The sequence below is a fragment of the Pogona vitticeps genome, chromosome 5 (genome assembly GCF_051106095.1).
Source record: "Pogona vitticeps strain Pit_001003342236 chromosome 5, PviZW2.1, whole genome shotgun sequence".
Taxonomy (NCBI): Eukaryota; Metazoa; Chordata; class Lepidosauria; order Squamata; family Agamidae; genus Pogona; species Pogona vitticeps.
The window spans coordinates 52,202,824-52,227,915 of record NC_135787.1 but is presented as its reverse complement, the minus strand read 5'-3'; the positions used below and the strand labels follow the sequence as shown (position 1 = coordinate 52,227,915).

The 25,092-nt window shown below is 39.1% G+C and overlaps 1 protein-coding gene across 3 annotated transcripts in view; it reads left to right on the top strand.

The window, feature by feature from the left end:
• The first annotated feature begins 3,651 nt into the window (after nt 1-3,651).
• The window catches only part of SPOCK3 (SPARC (osteonectin), cwcv and kazal like domains proteoglycan 3), a 189,590-nt gene continuing 168,149 nt past the window's right edge, over nt 3,652-25,092 (top strand). Inside the window, exons 1-2 of one of the 3 annotated variants that reach the window (XM_073001479.2) lie at nt 3,652-3,771; nt 4,927-5,130. In XM_073001479.2, the coding sequence (XP_072857580.1) occupies nt 4,927-5,130 (204 nt within the window). In that variant the 5' untranslated portion in view covers nt 3,652-3,771. Of the gene's footprint in view, nt 3,772-4,427; nt 4,562-4,926; nt 5,131-25,092 lie in introns of those variants that run through there. The other 2 variants (XM_073001478.2, XM_078376680.1) reach the window with 2 other exon arrangements.

Genomic DNA, 25,092 nt, shown 5'->3' with positions numbered 1-25,092 from the left:
AGAAGCTGGAGAAAAGGAGATTGCTAACCAGCAGCTGGGAATCAACTTTCAAAAACAAGACCCTTTACACAAATGCTTAAAGGAATATGAAAAATTCTTTTTCAGAATCAAATTCTTAAAGCAATTATGTAGATACTGATATATTTACAATCATAAAAGAACCTTTCAGAAAGTTGGGATAGACAAAATTACAGATAATTGATCATTTAGTTTGTGTTGTAAAAAGATCAGGCATGAATATGCAAGATGACCTTTTCCTTAAATCAAAGGGAAATATCTTTAAAGATATTCCCTAGTAAGAACATGGTTTGCTAGACATTTTGGAATTGCTTCAGGGGAGATGTTTTGACACAGCTTTGCATTTGATCCCTATATTTCTGTATATTTATATATTTTGGATGTTTTATCTGTGGCTGGTCTTTTGACCGTAATAAAGTTTTATCTATCTATCTATCTATCTATCTATCTATCTATCTATCTATCTATCTATCTATCTATCTATCTATCTATCTATCTATCTATCTATCTATCTATCTATCTATCTATCTATCTATCTATCTATCTATCTATCTATCTCCACATTATTCTTTTTGTTTTCCTTTGACACATATGCACATATTTTCACCTCTTTATTTTTCATTGCAGAATGATGTACAGTTTTAGCAAACGACGGGAAGCCAAATTAAATTTATAAGTTATCTGGGGCCACATTTTATTTCTAAGCCAAAAGCAAAATGGTAGACCAAAATAATTTAGCTTAAAAGCTCGTGGTGCCAGTAAGGAAAATTTAAGAGAAACATGTCAGCCTTTTAGAAAAAGAGGAAACCATACAGAGAAACCATTGAACAGTGGGATCCCAGAAAGAGTAGATTCAATTTCAGAGCCTGAAGTTCCTGACACTAAGTTAAGCCTTTCTCACATGTTCTGGGAACACATGAAGAGCGGAAATTAGGACTGCTTTTTTTTTTTTACCAGCCTCAGCTTCCATAAAATCCCCTATTGTTACACGAAACAAGAGATGCAGAAATAAATCAACACAGCTTATTCTACCATGCTATTAAAAAAATAACTTTCAAAATCTTTCAATTTAGGGTCTCTAGTTATTTGTTTCCATAGTTGCATTAAACAAAAGGCATATGGTCAGAAGAACAGGAGTATGCAATACAGAAATAAATTCTCATAGGAGTCTTTCTTAGCAGAAGAAATGTTGCAAGAAAGCTGGCAAATAGCTGAGAGTGATAACATGTTGATTGGACCAAGAATAAGGGGAGAAGGAACAGGCCTGGAACATCCATTTATCTATATCTGTCTATCTTCCTCTATATATCTAGTTGCCTCATCTCTTGTGCCTTATATTTGGAAAGGAATATGACTATTAGAGGAAGCAAGGTGTCCATTTCTGGCATGAATTATATTTATTTGAGGATCATAGTAGCCCACACTGAAGTGCTTTCTTCTTTCTATGATATTCTAGGATTTAATATACAGGATATGGGGGATAAGGCAAGGCAGTTTTTATCTATGTAGGCAGACATGGGCACTAGGTAAAACATGCAGACCAAAATCCTGTAGCATAAATTATGCCCAAGGCTGATGATATCACCAGTAAGGAGAGATTGCCAGTAATTAAAAAGTCCCTCCTCTGATGTGAGAGCTCACATAACTCCCCCACAATCATTCTCATGTTAGGTGAGTTGTGCAAATGCAAAGATTACAGCAGGAACTCTTTAATTACTGGTAATCTTGTACTGCTGGCAATGAGATTACTTTGGGCTCACCCAACATGTCTTTGGTGAGAATGACTACAGATGATTCATATGAGCCTCAAACAAGTAACACTTTAAATACAAGCTATCTCCCCCTGCCATGGATATCATTGCCCTTACACATATTTTAGGCTACATGAATTTTGGCTAAAGAATGCTGCAATTTTATTGGCTTTAGGATTAGAAAGAGATAGCTCTCAAGGGTGTGTCATAATAGTAATAATATGTATCGTCATTGAACATATATGCACCGTATACAAATACAATGAAATTCACAAAGGATACTCAGAGACCAGACCAAAACACACCCATCCTCATAACAATCCTAAAACTCAGAACCCCGCCTAAGAGTACACATATCCACACAACAAACACTACAGACCAAGTATATACAGTAGTAATATAGTCCAACAACTCACTGCTGGTGATTCTTAAGTTCCTTGTTAAGTTCAATTATAGCTCTAGGATAAAAGCTGTTCAAAAAGTGTGTCATCCGAGTTTTAATTGCTCTGTATCTTTTGTCATGAATCCATCACAATACCATTACATCATCCCAGAAAAAGAACATACATAAGCAGGCAGAGCATTCCAGAGAGTCAGAGCAGGTAAACAGTCACAGGAAACAGCAACCATTATTTGTTTGAATCTCCTTGCTGGAAAACAAAACAGCTGAGTAAATTTCTCTTTTAGAATTTTAATGTTTTTTACTGTTCTTATTTTACAAAGTACAGCAACAAAAAAAGTATCTGACTTCATCCCCAATCCATGCCTTTCTCTCCAGCATTTTCCTCAAGGATGAACTTGATAGCCTACAACGATGACTACCCCAGCATGTTTCCATGGGCAAGCAGGGAAGCATGCAAAGAAGAGAAGGTAGGAGCTTCTCTTACTTCTTTCTTGCACACCTTCTCTGTGCACTGTAATAGGGCAGATCCAGTCTGTGGTGCTACTGAAAGAGTGAGGATGGAGACAATGCAGTTACCTCTTTCTAAACACACACCTCTGTTTCTGGGTAGCACACAAATCATGGGATGAGGAACTATCTATTCACAAGAATTAACTCAATGTTGTGAATTTCTTCTGGATGACTCCAAGTCCTATGCTTTTTGCCATTCATGAGAGAAAGAGGTTGAGTGCTAGGAGGCAGCAGCTGTTTCCACAAGAAAGGTGATGCTTTCATGGCCATCCTGACTCACCAACATAATTTTAATTTTGCCTTCCATTGGTAGCCCTTAGTGTTTCCCCATCATTTTCAGTGTCTTTTTTTCTTACCTACTGAGATATCTAGCAGGCAGAGAAAGACAAAATAACTGCATGAAGCCTTCTGATTGATAACACTGGGAGCTGTCCATCTGGAAGCACTCTTGCTTGGCTAACTTCTCTCAGTAGGGGATGAAATAGGGAAGCACTAGGCTTCACATGGCCATCTGTAGGAAGTGAATGAACAAAAGGAGGCAGTGGAGGCTGCTTTTCCTCTGCCTCTTCACTCATACTCTGTCCTTATGTGGTGAAAAGAATCGTGAGTGCTGCTACTCTATTCAGAAATTACATGCAAGTGTGATAAAATGAAGTAGCTGCATCTCCAGCAACGAGTTCTTTACGTTGCACTGCTGGAAGAGCAAGGGGCTCTTATGGGCTGAACAAGAGGTACACCTCACATCCCCATGGCATTTTTAAACTCCCCCTCACAGCTCAGATAATTGCCAGTGCTATAGGGTAAGCAAGCAAGCTGGGGGGGGGGGTTCCTGATTCTCCCAGCGGTGGTGTCGAAAGAGTTAAAAAAGAGGAAAGAACAGGAAACGGATGGGAAACATGCACCCACCCCTCTTGATATTGCTGGACCATGACTCCCCTCATCCCTCAATATTAGCTGTGCTGGCTGGAACTGAAGGGAAGTGGGAGTCCAACGACATCTGGAAGACCACCCTCACCTCCATGGGTGAGGGGAGGAGCCTTAGCTTTCTTCGCTTTGCAGATTCCCAGCTCAGGAGGCAGCAGGAATGTGGTAAATATGGGGTGCTGTGGGGCGTCATGGCTGAGGGCTCCTTCCCTCTTAATGTCTTTCCCCCAACTAAAGAGGCACGAGAAAGGCTGGACTTTGGACTGGTCGGACCTCATCCCGCCATCATGCCACTAAACTTAGAACGAGCGAGAGAGCGCGCGAGCGAGCCTTGGTGGTGCGAGAGGATGAGGCAGCTGTTTCTGCAACACATTGGTAGCCACCACTTGTCCGCTTCTCCTCATTGGGTCCGCTCTTTCCCCCTAAGGAGCACCTCGCCTTTCTCCCCAAATGCACGCCGAAAGAAAAAGTCATGCCTACTCAGGCCCTCCCTGCCACGCTAAGTCGATGCCTCCGCCGGAGAGAATCTCCCCGGCGTCCTAACCCCTGACGAGAAAGCACTACACCTCGGCCCGTCAGAAAGAGAGCGAGCGAAAGAGAGCGCGCGCTTCTGCCTCCTGCTCTCTCTCTCTCTCTCTTTCATTCTCTTCCAGAGCTGCGGACCGAAAGGACTCCAGCAGCCGACTGGGACAGCGGTAGCGTGGCTGGGGGGGGGGGGGTGTCGAGTGGAGGTGGGGAGGAGTGAAGGAGGGCCTGCGAGGCGGGAGGAGGGGAGAAACAGAGCGCGCGGGAGGTGGGGGGGGAGAGAGGCGCGCGCAAGGAGCTCAGTGGACGGGCTCGAGGCGGAGGCGGCGGCGCGTGCAGAGGCGGCGGCAGCGGCAGCTCCGGCAAGAGACACAGTTGGCAGCGCCGAGCTGCGTTTCCAGTCGCTGGAGCCGGTGCGGTGCGCAGCAAGGTGACGGACCAGGCATCTCTCTCTTCTCCCCCCCCCCCCGTTCCTCTTCACTTCCTTCCCTCCCGCCCCCCCCCCCCGTTTTTCCGGAGGCATCCCCCCCGTCTTTAAAAACTCTTCTTCTGGAAGAAAAATAAGCTTCAAGGATAGCTTTGCGACCTCCCCTCCTCCCTCCGCCGCCTGTCGCCGACTCCCTTTCTTTGCTGCCCAAACGGGCTTTGGACTCAGAGCCTTCTTAGGGCGTGCGTTTTCCGGGCGGGCTGTATTTTCTCTGTCCGACCCAACCTCTCTCTCTCTCTCCCCCCCCCCCCCCGGACCGTTATTTGTGAGATAACCACCCCCTTTGTGTGTCTCTTTTCCTTCCCCAGATGCTCAAGGTAGCCGCCTTCGCGTGTGTGTGGGCAGCCGCTTGGTGCAGTCAGGGTGTTGTAACGGCGGCGGCGGCGGCGGCGGCAGCAGCGACGGGAGCCGCGGGCAGATCAGACAGCGGCAATTTTCTGGATGATAAACAGTGGCTTACAACTATCTCCCAGTACGATAAGGAGGTTGGACAGTGGAACAAATTCCGAGACGTAAGTGTGCCCGGCTCTCCCCGCCTGCTCGCTCGCTCGCCTGATCCTTCTGCGCCTTCTCTTCCCTCCCTCCATCTCTGCTTACCTGGCTCTTTAGCTGTGGCCGTGGTCACCTTTCCTCCGGGAAGAAGTTTTTGGCTTTTCTCCCCTCCTGTCTGCGAATCTGGCATGGCTCTCTCTGTCTCCAATCCCCCTGAACCTCTTCCACGCCACCTGAGTTTTTGTTTAATGGCAACACCTCTGTTTGTGTGTATCGTGACAAAGCTCATCCTACTATGATGTGATCTCAACTTTTGGGGATGAGCGAGGTTTGGGAGGGAATGGAAAGGAGAAAAAAAACAACAACACAAGACGACAATGTTATTGTTTCGCATTGCCTGTAGTGTAAAAAGGCATGCCCACTCTGTGTGTGGGGGTGAGATTTGCTTTTAGGGAGTTGTGGAAGGATCGATCTGGTGGTTTAATGGAACCTTTAAAAGAGTGTTAAAGCAAGAGGAGGGCGGAGAGAATGAGGAGACAGAGAATGTACTTTGCAAGATGTGGATGCCTGCTAATGAATAAAAGCCCTGATTGATAGTGGAGAGCTCTGGAGAGAAGGGGAAGTGGATGTTCCCACCACTACCCCCTGCTTTGTGCGGGCCATAAGTAAATTGTAAAGCTGATCTGAAAATGTGAAGGACCCTGGGGTTGGACCAGGTTTAAGTTGTCCTCTTCTGCTCTGTGCCTCTCTAAAAAGGGAGGTGGTGTTTTCCCCAGGGAAAAGAAGAGCACTTGGCACTCCATGCTGACTGAAAGACAAGAGTGGTCATAGAGGAAGTTAAAGAGTCAAAGTGTCTTTGGAAGAGGGAGTGATAATTTTAAGGCCCCTGGAGGCTCTTTTAATCCAGGGTGCATGAGGAAGATGCATCACTGTTGCTAGAAGTGTGTTTAGTTTTCTGTAGTTGGCTCCGTCTAGTTTATCATCTGCCATCATAGTGTTCTTTCTGCCTAGGGATTTGTATTCTGTAATTGTCATATGGCTTATGTGAATGAGCTCAAGAGTAAATATTTGACAGTGCTTCTTCACTCCTACGACAGTGGGTACCTTGGCGGAATCAGCATCCATTCCACAGGGACATAATCCCTGTTAAATTTCAGGTCCTGACACTCCACCCCCACTCCAGAGCAAGGACTGAGCCAGGTGAGTGCTAAATCTCAATCATACCCTGGCCAGTCTGTGCAAGAAACAAACAACTGAAAAGGCAGGTTACTAGTTTTAAATCATTGCTGGTTATTTTCATCTACTTGCTCCACTCTATTCAGCAAGATATCTTGGGACTGTGTCTGGAACTTCTAAACTCAGCAGAAACAGTTCAAGCATTGCAAACCAAACCAATGAAAAACACCTTAAATGAATGCATTTTCATACTATTTTATGTGCTGGATTAACAGGGAGTCTTGAACTTTAAATGTGTACAGTATTTAGAGGTTTTGTTGAATCCATTTTAACCTGCGTAGCCAGGTTTATGCATATGCAATTGAAAATAAGTCCTAATACTATTCACTGAAAATTGATTTCAAATAAGTGTGCATGGGATCAGGCTGCTTTGTTGCTAGGATGTAAGCCATACTGAAGAATTATTTCTCAACAAACTTGCATAGAATAGCATAAGTGGTCAATGTTCAGGGCATAATCTTTTTGAAACAATTTAATAATTGTTGCCTAGTAATATATTGCTTATGTTGCTCTCTTAATTAATACCAGTTTGAGACACTGGGAACTAGTGCCATTTAAGAACTATTAATGTTTCAGTGCAAAGTTGCATCAGTAGTTGCAAAAATATAAGTATTACTTTACATTTGAAGAAGGCAATGGTAGAAGCCTTAGAATATTTTGCATTTTACCAACTCTGGCATTGCGTAATAGCCCCCCCCATGAAAAATATATAGAATGCATGTATTAATATACATTGCACATGGGCTTTACCCTTGAGACATTATCAGGGCTATGACAAATGAACAATATTTCAAGAATGTTTCATTCTCCATAACTTGGTCTGCTTTATCATTTAAACAATATTTTAGAAAGCAAGCTGTTGTTTTGTTGTTGTTTTCAGCATGCATGATGTTAGGTGCTAAGTAGCCTTCACAAAAATTATAGAGAATTATATTAGGGATCATCTACAGTACTTGTATCATGTTCATAAGGGAAAATAGAAATCAAAGGGCTGATAGCATCTTAAGGCTGCAAATTATGAAATGAGTTGTTTTGTGAAAATAAGTCAAGTTGGAGTGTCAACCAATAGGCTTTCTCCATCCATATCTGAGATTATGATTAGTTTTTGATTACACAGTATGACTTTTTCAGTTTGAAGACTCCTCTGCTTACTATTTCCTGCATCTGTAAATATAGAACCAATATCGTAGGAAAACATTTCAGTCTGAATCTTACACTTGCTTACTTGGATATCATATGAATACAACAGAACTTAATATGGAGAAAAATAGGATAATATTAGGCTCTGAATTTAAAATCAGCACCTTTCTTAACTTACTTAAAATGAAATGGGTTTTACTATGTACTCTGAAATAATATAGTTGTTACAACTGAGGTATAATTGGTAGTGTTGATTGTACCCCCTGCATTGTTGCAAAACTAATTAGGATGTTGTTGCAGGTAGATTTATCTATGCAAAGATTTTAACGTGTTAGCAATTGAGTTTTAAGTAAGTCTGTTGTTTCTTTCTACAAGGAAGGAGGGAAGGAACAAGAGAGAAATTAAAAAGGAATGGTTAGTAAACATTGCTCTTTGAAGGTTTAATTTGTATATAGAAAATTACACCTCCATTTCTTTAAATATATAGGTTTTTTAGGGCTAAACTACGCTGTCTCAGAAGACAAGTCTGTCCAAGATTTCAGTATGTCTGTTCACTAGTTTCTTATTGTCTCTGATTTTTTTTTTAATGTGTATGTCCTAATTAATCTTATGTAATGGTCCTCTATGCTCCTTGAACTACTTGGAATCACATGCATTTTTTAATTTTAAAAAATAGCTAATATGTTTGGCCACACAATTGACTAGGCAAAGCTCTGTGCCTATATGTAAACATTTCAGTCAACACCATGTAAATGCATTGTTTTCAATAGATTGACTGAAATCCAGAAGTAAGTTGCAACAAGAGTAGGTCCATCAAATCAGTGGAATTTACAGAGGAGTTCCAGTGCAAACCCCCCTTCCCATTTAATCAACCTGCTTTAGTTGCAAGGTGTTATTAGATTTTAATTACTGTGAATTAGAGTGTGAAATATTAAATTTTGAAGAATACTTGGTTCCTGTGTTTTGACTTTATGGTACAGAACTGGATGCTTGAGACTTTCTAGTGTAGTACAATGTTCTTATTGCAGAATGTGGGATTAGTATCAAGTAGAGATGTGTCCATGAAGGCTGTAGTCCTGTGCACGTGTTAGTTACATGCCATTTAACTTTCATCCAAGTATGAATAAGATCATACGGCCTAAATGTTGTGTACTGAGGTCCCATTTCATGATGTACCATCTTTCAAAGCTCAAAAAATAAATGTTGTGTAAGATGTATGCTTATATTTGATGTAAACCAGAATAACTCATTCTGTGAAAAAAAGTAGTTGTATATAGGCTTCCTACCCATTTATCCTAGTAAAATTGTGCAAATTTATACTTAACCAGGAGTAAGCTCAGTTGAATTTAATGACAGTTACTTAAGAATAGACATGACTGGTCCTGTACTGTAAAGACGTCTCCATAGACTTTTGTCCGGTGCCATAGAATCAGTGGGTTGTTTCTTCAATAGGCAGTATTAGTTGCATTGTTGTTGCTGCCATTGTTTTGACTTATATACAGCTCTATAAAGTTACAGCTCTTTCTGGGTGGTTTGCAACATAATTGTGCAAGGAATACTTAGCTCCCCACTGAGCTGGATACGTATTTTATCAACCTCGGAAGCATGGAAGGCTGAGACAACATTGAGCTGGCTATCTGAGCCCATCAGGATCAAACGCTGGTTGCGAGAGCAGAGGCTTCATTGCAGTACTTCAGTTTAGCCATTGCAGCCATTGGTCATTTAGAACAATTTGTTAGGTGAAGGAAAAGAGCAATAAATGGATAATGCCTAGAATTGCTGAGTATTTTTCTGACAAAAGCTCTTATTTCTCAATTGGTGAGGAGTCAGTGTTTCATTCGCATAACAGCTGTAAAACAAGACAAATTATACATGTTGAATATATTACTGTGTTGCAGCTGCTTAGGAGCCAGTGTCATAGAAGTATGTAGTCCTTCTAGCCATAATCTCTAATTTATGGATTCACTGTAATCACTGTAAGTTTATGTTCATTTTTCAAGAGAACTTAAAGGAGAAATATTTGAATGGGAGAAGATGGTATAACTCCACAATGCGGAACCAATTAACTTTGAAGCAGAAGTTGAGTATTAAGATTACTCATTCCTTAGGGCTACCTTGAAATACATTATTTAAAATTATGACAGTTTAAGCATTTGATTTGTAGAGGTTAAACAGCAAAGTTTTGAGATATGCCTTTTAAATCTTCATATAAAAAGTTAATTTTTGCTGTTCGAGCTTAATTATTAGGTTTTGCTGTTATGGAACTTTGTTCCTTTCAAGAGCAGAGAGGATTTATAATGTTTAAACACTACTGAATTGTATGACAGGCATGCTTCTGTAAAAGAGAGAAAATCCTGTCTTTCTGAGAGGTAATTCTGGCGTGAAAAGAAGTGTTTAAAGGCTTATCTGAGAAGTTAACTGACAAGATTGATTAATGTGTAAGATAATGACCCTGACTTCTGGCTCATTGACTCAGCTTTCCAGAGGTGATTTAGAATACAATGAAAGGGAATGGAGAGCAGCTAGGAAATAATTGTTCAAAATCAAGAATGTCTTAAACTGGTTTTGCACCACATTGTTGCAACTTTTCCTGATGTCTAATAAAGGTGGTTAATTTAGCTTCATTGCTGAAATAGTTATTTAATAAATAATGAAAATGTCTAGAAATGGGTATTACTTTTAATAAAATCTTATGTATGTTTATTGTTTATTCTCATTTATCGGAAAGTCTAGAGGGACCACATCTTACTGTGAAATGGTTAAAAAAAGGTTTGGGTTACATACCAGCTATGTGCACAATTACAGTAGATTTTAGCGAGTTAAGAAGAAGACATGGGAAATGGCAGCTTAATACTTCTAAGAAAAATGCTGAGCAGCCAAGTTGCCGTGGGGTTAAGCACTGGTCTGCTTAAAAGCACAGTCTAATTTAACTCAGGTTTGAGAAGCCTTTGGCTCCTTATTATGTTGAGATCCCATTGTATCTCACCATAGGACTGATTGGCTAGGGCCAGTGGGAACTGATTTCCGCAGGTTTGGGAGAGCCATATGAATTACCCTATCCCTTGGCAACTATTTGCTGAAAATGCCCTGCCTTAAGCTGTTTTGCAACTGCTTTAAGAGACATAGAACCAGTATATCTTTTTTTTCAAGGGGAAAAGGAATTGATTTTTAGGCAACAAAAATCCTGCTGAGATATGATTAAACCCCTAGTTCAACAGATTCAGCTTTCAACAGACTCATGAGGGAGGGAAAAGACAGAGCAGAGAGGCGGTGCTCTCTTTGATTTCTAAGGCAGAGAAGGAACTATTGGTTAGAACTGTTAGTGACTGACAGTCACCTCAGCCCAGAAAGATTCCTCTCAGTCACACCTACTAGAGGCAGCATGCATGCAAGGTCGCAAAAACTCCCAACAATTTATTCACTCTCTTAAATGCAGCTGCAGGGTCACAGAAGGCACAATTTCACTAGAAGTCTCCAACTGTCAGAGTCTGTAGCTTGGGATGGAGGAATTGCTACTGAGCGGTTCTTCCGCTATTCCAAAGACAACTTGCGATGAAGAGAAGCATGCTGTCTCCTTCTCAGGTCATGAAGGCCAAGATTACAGGAAAAAAGCAGGTTTGTGTAGATCAGGGTGCCCAATCAGTTGTTGAGCCTCTGACAATAGTCTCAGGAATAAATTGGAGGCAGGGGAGATGGAAGAACAACTTTTTATTCTCACCTTCTTGCTGTCTCATTTGTAAAAGATAAAAAGCAGTTAGAGATATGTTTATGATGAATACAAGTTAGATTGGGGAAGGTTAATGCAGTTCATCCTCTGCATGAAGATGAGACTGGTTTTATAACTTGTGTAACATAACATATGGTATATTTTAAAATGTTATTTCAAAGCAATTGTTTTATATATCTTACCATAACAATATATTGTAAGCCATCCAGTCAACAGCCTTAGATTACAAAAAAGAGATTGAAATGATTGAGTTATGGTTATGTAGTTTAAGTTCATCTTAATAAAAAAAAACCACATCAAAAACAAAACTAAGATCATGGCCAGTGGTTCCATCACTTCCTGGCAAATAGAAGGGGAAGATATGGAGGCAGTGACAGATTTTACTTTCTTGGGCTCCATGATCACTGCAGATGGTGGCAGAAGCCACGAAATTAAAAGACGCCTGCTTCTTGGGAGGAAAGCAATGAGAAACCTTGACAGCATCTTAAAAAGCAGAGACATCACCTTGCCAACAAAAGTCCAAATAGTCAAAGCTATGGTTTTTCCTGTAGTGATGTATGGAAGTGAGAGCTAGACCATAAAGAAAACTTTTGAAGCTTTCTTGAAGAATTGATGCCTTTGAATTGTGGTGCAGGAGGAGACTCTTGAGAGTCCCCTGGATTGCAAGGAGAACAAACTCATCCATTCTAAAGGAAATCAAGCCTGAGTGTTCACTGGAAGGACAGATCCTGTAGCTGAGGCTCTAATACTTTGGCCATCTCATGAGAAGAGAAGACTCCCTGGAAAAGCCCCTGATGTTGGGAAAGTGTGAAGGCAAGAGGAGAAGGGGACAACAGAGGATGAGATGGTTGGACAGTGTCATCAAAGCTACCAACATGAACTTGACCCAACTCCAGGAGGCAGTGGAAGACAGGAGAGCCTCCCGTGCTCTGGTCCATGGGATCACGAAGAGTCGTACACGAATAAACAACTAAACAACAACAACAGATTAAGTTCATGGCAAGGCCAAGATTAGAACCTAACGTGCCTAGCTCATAGCTTATGCTCCTAAGCAAAAAGCTGCACTAGCGGTCTCATATGTGTCAGATAAGAATGTGTAGAAGGTTCAAACATTGAAGGTCGCCCTATTCCATATATTCTAAATATTGTTTGTTTTTCTTGTTTTCTAATGCTGATATACCCATCACTACTGATTTCTCTGGTCTTGTAAGTATGACTATAAGGAGAAACTTTACCTAACATAACAACATCTAAACCTTCAGAACAGCCCATCATCAACTATACTGGAAACTGCTATGATATCATAGACCTGCAATAGCCTTGTTCAGCTCTATCAAAGACTGTGGCTTCCTTTAATCCAATCCCTTGTATTTTGTCTTCCTCTTTTCCTGCTGCCTTCAGTATTTCTGAGAATTACTCTCTCTTCCAGTGAGTCTTCCTTCTTATAATGTCCAAGCTTAAGAGCTAGCAAAACCCTTTAAATGCTTTTCTTTACATTGCATTGTGATCTCAGTTAAGTAGATAACTGTTTTTGTTGCCTTTCTCTGAACTAATAATCTTATTATTATGTGGATTTGGAAATCCACCATTAGTCTACTCATATATTTTTAATCTTATTGGAATTGACTTTTGCCATCTGTGCCTATTATACCACAACTATTATAAATAGGTTTTGTGATGTATGAATAGGTAATGGCACCAGACTTGTCGTTTTACAGTATATAGAACTGGAGTGGAAAATGATGGAGAAATGAAATAAAGCAGGATCCCTGATGCTGAGGTTTCTTTGCTTTTCTCCACAAAGTCCTCAGTTTTCACTTTTTTTGCTTCAGAATTCTTAGATCTGGACAGCAAGGGGATGGTATTGATGTTGGCAATTAGTGTTAAATTTAGATTTATTGAGCATGGGCTTTTGAATATTAAAAAAAAATCCATCCGCTGTTAATGTTTGTTTTCACACTGACAGTTGCTGACAAGTTTTTTAAAAAACAAAGTCCTTCTCAGAAGATAGTAACTGAATGCTACTGAATGGTAGCATTTATAATCTGTTGAGCTCACCTTTTCTTAGCTTTCTACCACAAGCCACTTACCTGTTCTCAGACCTGTTAACTGATAATCTTATTTTTAAATCCCCCTGTAATCCTTCATCTTTTTTTCTGCACCAGGGCTCCAGGATCATGCAATAGTGTAATGGGTTCTATCTCTAAAGTGGTGGTGTAGTTGTGTGAAGCAGCTATTATAGTCCCACTTAAAAATGATTTCTTTTTTTAAAAATTATTGCATTAGTACAGTACCTGTCAATGGAGGTAAGCTTACCAAATTGCAACTTTGTTACTTAACTGCTGCTTCAACTAATCATGTAAATTGTTTTTTTTTTGTTAGCTTGGATTTGTAATGCTGTCAGCAACTAAAGAGATTTGTTTTGAGTGTTTCCTTTTCTTTATGTAATTTGCTAAGACAGGTTGGTACCATGTGATTGAGGGGAAACAGCCTTGGTTGTTTGAATCCCTTTTACAACTAACAAGGGCAGCTTGCATGGGCTTTTGTGCATTTATAAGACAAAAGGACTTATTAGGTTACTGCACAAAGTAGCCCTGAGCGTGTGCGTGCATTGTATTTCTATATATTAAAACCCGTAATCATCTCAGCTGCTAAAGTGCAGTATCTGTCAGGAGTGGAGTGGGCTGTACTTATTTTGCATTGCCTCAGTGTAGAGTTTTCAAGGTACCTGTACAAAATAATCAGCAGTGATTTTCCATTGCCTTACTTTGCACTGTACTAAACAAAATTAGCTTGAGTTTCACTGCTGTCATCTGTGAAAGATCCTCTGCCAGTGTTACATTCTACTACTGCTGCTGTACACTGTCTACTTTTCAGGAATTCCTCTGACATCCCCAGTGGAACTATTGATTCTAGTGGCTGTTAATCCTGAAGAAGGATAGTCTGCTGTCTCAGTTTTGATTATTGTACCTTGGGTGATCCTGCTGGACTAGCAATGGAATGTAGCCTCCTGACATCATTGTCCTCTTCTTCCCTGATATAATAAGCTTCTGACTGTGTGGATCATGAAAGGGCTATGGATTGCTCTAAAAGAAGTAGATGTGCTCAATCATATGACGCATAATTTATACTCTGGACAAGAAAGTTATTGTAAGAACAGGATGTGGAAAAGCAAAATGGTTTCCCATAGGAAAAGGTGTCAGACAAGAGTGCATTTTACCTTTCAAACCATTCCATCTATATGCAGAATATATCATATAGAAAGATGGATTAGATTCAGATGAAGGAGAAAGTGAATATTGGTGGAGGAAATGCTAAAAATCTGGGATATCCAGATAATACTATGTTATTGGAATAAAGCAGCTATGACTTGAAATCATCATCAAACGAGGGGTTGTCTGTCCTACTCCCAGGATGCCTTGGCTTGGGTTCCCAGAAGAGAAAAGATTGGATTGCTTTTATGATCTGAGCTTAGCAATATCTGAGAATGCTTATTTCATTATTTTACTTTATGCTTTTCTTATTGTTTATATGCATTTTATTAGATGTAAATACTATTTTTTAAGACTGGTTTAATTTTTGTTTATTTGTACAGCCTAATTGGCTATGAAGCAATAACATATTCATGTTCAACTCAAAATAACTACTAAGTAAAAGAAAGAATTTTTTTAAAAAAATGAATGCCATTGTACATTAAGAAGACAAAAATAACATCTACATAATGATTATATAACTTAAATTGTAAAATTCATTTGACAATGAAAAAAAATCAAAATTCTTAAAGATTGTTATACCTTGATTCACTTATCAATCCAAATGGAGACTGCAGCAAAGAAACCTGAGATTTGGAGAGACAGAAGAAACTAGGAAAAGATCCCCAAGTATAAAGATGTGTCACTGGAGAACAAAATGAAGATAAGATGAAGATAATCCACATTGTGGTATTTCTGATTACTCTGTACAGATTTGGAAGATGGACTGTGAAGAAAGCTGACGGGGCAAAAAGAGAGAGAGAGAGATTCATTTGACGTGTGGTGTTGAAGGAGAGCTTTGCTGATATCATAGATCACTTGAAATATGAATAAATGGGTTCTATGAAACCAAGCCTGAACTCTCCCTATAAACAAAACAAAACAAAAAAGACTACCCTTGATGCTGTAGTACATTTGGGCACATTATGAAAATACAAAATTCAGTCTTTTTTGTTTTTGTTTTTTTTGTTTCTTTTGATTTTGCCTAATATGGAACAGACAGTGATTCTGGAGAAGGTTGAAGGGAGCAACAAAAGATGAAGACCAAATAAAAGATAGATTGACTTGATAAACCTTGAATTTGCAAGAGCTGTGTAGGGCTGTTGATTGATAGGAATTTCTGAAGGTCACTAATTCATAGGGTTACCATAAGTCAGAAGCGACCTTGACACATAACAGTTAACTCCTTTATCTCATGAGCACCGATCATCTCTTTGGAAGATGGAACAAATTACCTTGGGAGGTAGTGAGTGCTCCAGCACTTGAGGCATACAAGAGAAAATATGCTTTATATGTTCAGATATAATTTGATTTGGATTCTTGCACTGAGCAAGGGGTTAGACTCAATGGCCTGATAGTCCCCTTCCAACTCCATTATTCTATGATCCTGTGACTCTATGAAATCTTCCTCTGTGGCAATGTGTGTTAAACGTGCTTGTGTGTGCAAGGATCTTCAGATTTTCATTGTTCTGTTTCTTATGTACAGTTAATTAGTGACTAGCAGTCATATTTATAACAGAATCTGCTAGTGGGAGCATTAGTTTTATAGATCCTAGTGAGGTTTGCAGGGATGTTGCCAGTAGGAGATTCCAGTTATGCCAGTAGGATATTTCCTCTGATTATACAGTAGATAGCAGTTCTGTGAGTGTTTCTCTATGACATAGTCAGGACCTTATTGGGGGCAAAGAATTAGTCTCCTTTGACAACAATGTCACAGTTGCTATCAGAATCTTCCTTCCATGCATTCATCATTTCTAGAAAAAAATTCATATCTCTACCATCCACGTGAATAACATCCCATCATTCTGTAGATTTCTGAAACACTGTGTATTGTGTTGTCAAAGGTATTTTCTGCATGTCTGTTCTGAGAAGACATAAATAATTTTATTTCATCACTTTTCATTAACTGCTCTTGGATGTGATCTTACTATGATACTAAACAGAAGACAGATGTAGATTTTTCAACAGTTGAAGAAGGCAAAAGATCCTTACATTTCTTTATTTAAAGAGGGAGCTTTTTGGAGATTATCACATATATAACATTTCTTTGAGTTAGTATATTTCATAATATTTATATGCAGGGTTAACATTTTCATTTCCTGTGTTGTGATAATAAGGTACTCAAAGCAAACAGCTTGTTTCTGAATATTACTGGTAGGCACCAAAAGAGAAAAACAATATTGTCTTGCCTAATATGGAATGACTCCTCAATGTATCTTATCTGTTTTAAATCTGCTTAACAATTTTAAGTGATACTAAGAGTTATTCCACATGATGGGTCCCTAGTTTTAATGGAGCCCTTGAAAGAACTGCCTGGTAATTTGAAATAGAATCTTGCCTACCCTTTCTCTTAGTTTAAGCTCAGTTCATTTATTATTGTTCCCTTGTGTGCCATATGGAGAAATAAAATAGTATTGCTGGGTGGACTGGTTATTACTGCACAGAGTGGCAAGCAGAGTAAACGTAATCTCATACCTTTTACTATAAGATGTTGGACATCTATCCTATCTGTCAAACTAAGTCAAAATACTTAAGAAGATGCACAAAACACCATGTCTGTGGTCTTAGTTTTGTATAGGAATCTTATGGTAACTGCCATATGATTCATAAATGTCACACATAAATGTCATTTATGTTTAGTAATTGTTACAATTGCTGCTCCCCATCCCAAACCATACTTGGCACAGAAGACTAGAACATGAATGTCAGTAATGGTTTCTGCCTTTAAAAACAGCTCAGAAATATTTTTAAAAACCCAGAATAACCCAGTCTTCCAAGGGATGGGGAGAGGAAAATACATAGTCTTTAATACTTTTTCATTGTTTTCCCCCCATGATTGAAGATTGTAAAAGTGTGTTTTATTTGGGGCAAACTGGTGCCTACAGTTCTCATTCCCCTCCCCCTCAAATCATATAACTGGTTATATGTGTTTATTAGTCATATTAGCTTTTGAATTTGCACTATATTATAGTAAACATCCAACTTCTAATCACACCGACCTAATCTTAGGATCTAATCACATGGATTTCTAATTTCTTTTTCCTCCTTTTTTATATCAATATATTTATATGAATAGTCATGTGGTATATATACTGCTGGGCCTGTTCACATGGCTGTCAGTTTAATCGGTACATTTCTTGCTATTTGTACCAGTTCTGTAGTCTATACATGCCATCTCATATAAATCGATTCATTTTCCATCCTGTTCCTGGATCCTTGCTGCCCTAAAATGTTCTTTTTTAAAAAAATTGTGAGCAATATATCGCTGCATGCCACTTTCCTGTCACTTCCAAATGTTAGTTGATGCACCAAGTGGTAGAATATGTCACTAGGTAAATATAGGGTAGCATTAAAAAGTACTTGAACTGTTGTTGAAAAGCTAGGATAAAAAAAACTATAAGTAACACAAAATTGGGGACGATGGTTACAATAGGGAAGACCTTGGCTAAGTGATACACTAGTAAACTGTTGTGAAGAAAAAAAAATAGAAAAGAAAAAGTAATCAATTTATTGCCATGTGTTAATTTTTTTTTTTTAAAAAAAGGATATAAGTGCACTTGTCATGGCACCCCAAAACCCAAACAATTTGCAAAGTAAATAAATTGACAGCAGTGTTCACACACGTTGGAATGATCAGGATTAAAGCAAAACAGGGATTGAATCATTTTTGAAAGGCTGGCAAAGTGGAAAAAAAATCTGATTGGCTGGTCAAATGAATCAATGTTTCCCATGTGTTATGTGAACAGAAATTTATAAAACTATTTCGGTAATGGCAGAATCAATGTAACTAGGGTTCTTTTGTCTTGAGTGACTGCACCCTTACAAGCCCACCCAAATCTTGTCTGCTGTTATGTCCTTTCCTTTTTGCTTCTTTCATTATTTCTCTTTCTTCTCACTTTCTTTATGGTTCCTGCTTAAAATTCTTGGGGAGTGAAAGTTAAATTGTTTTATTTGATAGTTTTATTTTTTGGAATTTGACTACAGTATTAGGAATGCAAAAATAATCCTGGCAAAAGGACTTGCCTGGCTGAGGTGACCCATACTCTGATGATTGTGTTGGATACTGATTTTCATGAGCATTTTGTCTGAGCATTTTTTTATTGCTAGATTCAGCTTTCTTTACTGTTCTCTGCCATTCTGCTTCCTAACTCTTGCCTCTGGTCCAGTAGCCTCTTTGGCAATTAAAATTTGACTCAGGTATTCTCATAGCTGGAAAAAGATGTCATTTTGAGAATGGTTGTTATTTTTCAGTGCTCAAAAATGCAAAATAATGCTTTTCAAATACTCTGGCATGGCACCTGTGACAGAAGTTTGGATGGATTAAAACTGATCAGGTGAGAGGTGTAGGATATCATGGGAAAAGCAGGATTCCACTTTGTATTTTCAGATCCATGTTCCACTTCCTTGTATGTACATTGCAGCTTTGGTCTGAGTCATGGTTTAAAATTTGTGTTGTATAAGAAATTGCCACAAGAATAATCTTTTTTTTACTTTGGCTTTGGTGCAGAAAAAATTTGGCTCATCTAATGCAAGATGGACAGTCACAGCCTAAAGATGGTAATTTTACCATACTTGTTTCATTAATAAGCTTTTAGGTTGTACAGTTTCTCTATATCTGGACGTACTGTATTTTACAAGCTGAAATTAATGATCTTCATTAGTCAGCTGATAACACAGAGTGGTTTCCTCTCTGATTCCTAAATGTGATTTGTGTTTTAAAAGTAAAAGTTCTGGAAGAAATCTCTTTCATTGTTTTAACTGAAAATGGTGTGAACAGAACCTTTTCACATAACTTGATTTTTTTAAAAAAGGTAAACAAGGTAAGGAGTTCACTTCTTATATTTTAGAATGGTTTCAGTCTTTCCTCTTAGTCATGTAGGATTTGTTGTCCTAATAATGGGATTCGTGCGATAGTGTAAATGGGCTTGAATCAAGATACAGAATTTTTAATTTATTTGGTACTTCCCCAAACTTTGCAGAGTCTAAGAAATGAGTTCCTTGGTATAGGCTAAGGAAAGTTCAAGATTTTTCTTGATTCTTCCCAACATGTGCCTTGATTGGGTTAAAGATCATCCAACAATGTCCCTACATCATCCTTTCCATTCTGTGATTTTTGGATCATCAGTTGTCCATCCTTCATAGAACGTTTGTGAGTTTTGCACCATTTGATATGTTTCCTTAGGCCCTGGCTTTGCGTAAGAGACCTGTGATTAATAAATGATCATCATTGGTGGCTTCTTGGGTGTTTTTGCTTAGACTTTCTGCTGCATCATTGTAATATGTCTCCAGGTGTTTTTGAAATGCTATTCTCTTCATTTCAATGGGGAACTTACAAATGTATAATATATCTTACATGTGGCTGCATGGAGACATTTTAACATTTATAAACTAAACTTTGGAAGAATTGAAATGGATTAAAGATGCTTACTTAAAAGAAGAATTACACAACAGCCATAATGCTGTTGGTTGTTTAGCATAGTGTAAGTACAGTGACATAAGCTGCAGAGGCAGATTGACACTAGTAAATGAGTAGCAATATGTATTGCTCTCCATTTGCTGAGCAATACAAGCAGATGCTCATTCGTTGTTGTTTAGTCATTTAGTTGTGTCCCACTCTTCGGGACCCTATGGACCAGAGCACGCCAGGCCCTCCTATCTTCCACTGCCTCCCAGAGGTGTGTCAAATTCATGTTGGTAGCTTCGATGACACTGTCCAACCATCTCATCCTCTGTCGTCCCCTTTTCCTCTTGCCTTCACACTTTCCCAACATCAAGGTCTTTTCCAAGGAGTCTTCTCTTCTCATTAATTAATGCCAATTTGCTGCTGTGATTCAAGCCATTGTACTTACACTGGAGTAAACAACCAACAGGATTGTGGCTGCTGTGTGCCTTGTGGCACAGTGATTAAACTGCAGTACTGCAGTGAAGACTCTGCACAGAACCTGAGTTTGATCCCAGGCTCAGGTAGGCTTGAGGATGACTGCACCTTCCATCCTTTGGAGGTCAGTAAACTGAGTACCTAGCTCGCTGAGGGGGGAGGGCAAGGAGTAGTCTGCATAGTTAACTTGTAAACTGCCCACAGAAAGCTTTAAGCACTATGGGGTGGTATATAAGCAGCACACATATGCTGTCTTAAATAACCAATAGGATTTTGGTGAACTTGATGTTTACCATTATGAGGTAAACATCAAACAAATATGGTTAGGAACACCTTCACAACTTCCTAGCTTTATTTGTCTCATAATAGAAAGGAGATTTGACCAGAAGATAATGCATGACACCTCCCTCATATTTTCCTGTGCTCCTGAAGCTGTGCTCCTGCAAACTGCTGCTGCTTTTGTTCTTCACTCACTTGCCTGACCTTGTTCTGCTTCCCTTTCTCTGTTCCTTTTTATGGCTCAGTGTACCATAGAAAGCATCACAGTCATGACAGGAGCAGATAAAAATCTTCAGTTAAAACGGAAACAACAAATGTTTTTTACATTGGATTTTTAATTTGTTTACTGTTAAAATGCTATGTGGTATAGTTTTAATTTAAAATGCACTTTGCTATTCTGGCATTGTGGCTTTAATTTTATGAGATTCCAAAATCTTATGTATAGAATGTTTAGGTTAATTTTTCTATCTCTGCTAATTGGTACCATCTAATTGGTACCATCTAATTGGTACCACTCTAATTGGTACCATCAGAAAAATTGCAATTGCTAAAACAAATCTTTATATATCCAGAGATTAACAGCAGTGTCTGGAGACAAGGAATAACAAATCTAATCGTCCCCAGATCCTGGCTGTAACAAGTTAGTCGGAGCTTTTTTCTCCCCTTTCATCATGGTATAAATTCTTGGAAGCCTTACTGAAATCTCCAGAACTGCGTTCAATAGTTTCCCTGAGTGATGGTCATTCTTTTAGAGTTGCATTTCTAGCCATTGTGCCTCTGCAATTTTATATAGACAAGTTTGGCCCTTCTCTTTCTGAAAGTGTACATTTTCTGAAACTGAAAGTGCTAGTGAGTGGATGGGTTATTGCAAGTGGTGACTCTCTGGGCATTCAGATTGTTTATGTGTGTGTGTGTGTGTTGTTTGTGTGTGTATGTGTGTGTGTGTGTGAGAGAGAGAGAGAGCTCTGTGTTTGTGTTTGTGTGTGTGTGTGCAAAATGACATGATTAAATTAAGTCTTGCTGTGAAGTGATTTAAATTTGATTTAAATCAGATCCACCCTGGTCATACCCTCTCTTTGCTGATGAAACAGATCATTGGAGATATGTCAGATGTGATGGCTGGAAGGGCTGTCACAACAGCCGCTTTAAACAAATCATCCCACTGACAAAGCAGAAGGAGCTTAGGGAAGGCAGTGTGGCTGGACTGCGTGGGGGAAACAGAGGGACATGTATTTCATTCATTATTACCCTGCACTAGTTTTGACATGTCTAATTACTATATGTAAAAATGAAACCATGAATAAAGACACAATATAATTTTCTATTTATGTAATGTCTGTTGAAAAATCTCATAGTTGTTGATAAAGTTGAAACCTAACTGTGCCACTGCATCAAATGAAATGCTGTGCTACTTTAGGAAGATTAATTGAAGCACCAGCATTCTTGACAGGGCAGTTTATGTCTTTGTACAATACAGAGAAAAAATCCTGTAAATTGTCATTCTGCAGAAACAAAATTACAATGTTGGCTTGAGTGCATCATTCAGGAAATGCACAACCGTGAGACTTTTAAATACAATTTTGAAACGTTTCAACTTGCAGTCCTGCAACCAGTTATATAGACCAGTGGTTCCCAACCTTGAATAACCCAGGTGTTCTTGGACTGCAAGTCCCAGAAACTCTGACCAGCACAGTTAATGGTGGAGGCTTACAGTCCAAGAACAGTCCTGGGTTACCACTGATATTACAGAAACATCATGCCTTTAAAAACATTTTAAAGGTAAGGACATGTAAGAGGATATGTAGCTTCTCAAGCTCCAGATGTTGAAGAGTTTCTGTAAAGTTTTTTGGGAATGCTGTGCTTGAGAATTAAGGACTACTTTAGTCAATCATGTGTGGTCAAGTCAGTTCTGACTTATGGTGACCCTTTTCAGGACTTTCCAGGTACTCAGAAATGATTAACATTACCTTCTTCTGGGGGCATTTTGGGACTGTGCAGCTTGCCCAAGGCACCATAGGTTGGCTCTACTCCCATTGATCTCCTAACTTCTGACTCCCTAAACCACTGAGTTATTCAGCCAATGTCAGGATTGAAGTAATTAATGGAATTTGTTGAGATCATCACTAGCAAGTGTTTTGTAGCAATCTTTGCAACTTGTTACAGAATAGGGCAAAATAAGACAGTGAAGAATCAGTAGAGAGCAGGAAGTGGCTACAATGGTGCCTCACTTAACGATTACCTCGTTAAATGACGAATCCGCTTTATGATGGTTTTTTTGCGATCACTATTGTGATCGCAAAATGATGAGGAAACATTGCTTTACAACGATTGGGAGCTGATTCTTTGCATTATGATGATCTAAAAACAGCTCATCGTTGGGTTTCAAAATGGCTCCCCACTGTGCAAAATGGCTCCCTGCTGTGTTAAGGACAGTTTCCTCGCTATACAGGCACCAGAAAATGGCTGCGTTATGGAGGATATTCGCTGCACAATGAGGTATTTTGCCCATTGGAATGCATTGAACAGTTTTCAATGCATTTCAATGGGGTTTTTAATTTCGCTTGACGACAGTTTTGCTTAACGATTTTAACGGAACACATTATTGTCATCAAGCGAGGCACCACTGTACATTGCTGCGGTGAGAGGTGCAAAATAGCGAAAAAAATCCAGGAATCAGGGTAAAGGAGGGGAGGAAAGATAGTTACATATTCGGAAACTTCTCTGTTGCTGCTCCCAGACTTTGGAACTCCCTCCCACAGGAGGACACACTGGCCCAATCTTTGCTGTCCTTCTGCAAGCAGGTGAAGATCTTTCTCTTCAGGCAAGCTTTCCCTCCAAGAGTGACTGTCTGAGTGGGGTTTTTTAATGGATGGCTGTACCTCATGGCACAGTGGTTAAACCGCTATACTGCAGTTAAAACTGTGCTTACGACATGGGGTTCAATCCCAGGTAGCTGGCTCAAGGTTGACTCAACCTTCTATCCTTCCAAGGCTGGTAAAATGAGTACCCAGCTCGTTGGGGGGGGGGGGAAATGTGTAATCTGCATAATTAACTTGTAAACTGCCCAGAGAGTGCTTGAAGCGCTATGGGGCAGTATATGCATATAAAGAATTTTAAAGAACAAGTATTAAAACATTAAAAATACAATAAATTAGAATATTTAAAAACAAAATACTATGTTTTCAAAGTCCTGAATGAAACACCTTTAAAACATTTTAAAAGATAAAGGATGCAACTCAAGCTTGGTAACTTCTCTGGATTTTAAACTGTGGGTCAATTATGATTTAGTATCCTGGTTTATTTCAGAACAGATCTCTGCAGTTATCCAGTTCACACAAAACAGGAGGCTCTGGTTAATTACTAGCATGTTGGTTCAGTCAAGGCTTTTGTGAAGAAAAAGTAAAGGCATTGTATGTGCATCTAAATATTGAGATACTGCTGTCTGAATTGAGGAATAGTTTTTCCATATAATGGTATATTACACAGTTTTGGCCTTCTGCAGTATGTGCTAGCCCGAGATAACTTGAAATATTTTGTCTCTTCATAAAAAATTCAGGAACATGCAGTTGTATCTAAATTCTCATGTGGAGTAAAAACTGGTTTATATAGCTGCTATAACAGTACATCACAGAAAAGAGTTTAGGACAGAGAGGGAGAGAGACAGAGAAATTATGTTCTTACTACATTGCCTTTTTTGGAAAAACAATAGAGTGAATAGGTTGTTATGAAGCAATTTTTCCACCCTATAAAACAGAATCTTTCCAAGTGTAGTGTAAAATTGGAATGCAAAGAAGAAATTATCTCAGTGATGCATCAGAGTTAACTGATTTGTCTGCTTTCCACAGGCATGTACATCCTTCTGGGAGGTAGCACTTATTCAGGCAGAAGGATATGAAGAGTTCCATGCCCATAGTCTTGTTGTATGTATGTATTACGCACCACCTTGTGGGTAGAAAATCGCCTGAGAGATTGTTTGTACATGAAAGCTCTTAAGGGCTATTTACTAGATTCAAGACAAAACTATGGCCTGCAAGTGAGAAGGATCTCTAGTGTACAGTAACATGCATTTCTTGAAAAAAAACTACAGTGAAAATCTGGAATATCAAATGGTTTTGCAGTAAGTACATTGCTGGCTTTACCTCACTGGTTTTGAGCACTAGATTTTTCTATGTGGAATTAATTTGATATATTTCTTGGAATTTTACAGTCTGCTGTTAGTTGTTTCTATTAATGTTTCACATGGCAAAAATAAGGGAGAGGTTTGTTAACAGTGTACGTATGTAATTGCTTGTGCCATTTTCCTAGCATCAAAGAAAAATAGTATGCAGAGCTTATAGACCTGTTCACAACAAAAGATGTGCCTCCCTAGCATCAGGCAGTGGAGACAGCATTTATAGCCCCATAAGCCCACAATTGTTAATTGTGTCATGGTGCCTGAGTAGGGGTTATTGTAGCAATACAGAAGTCTATC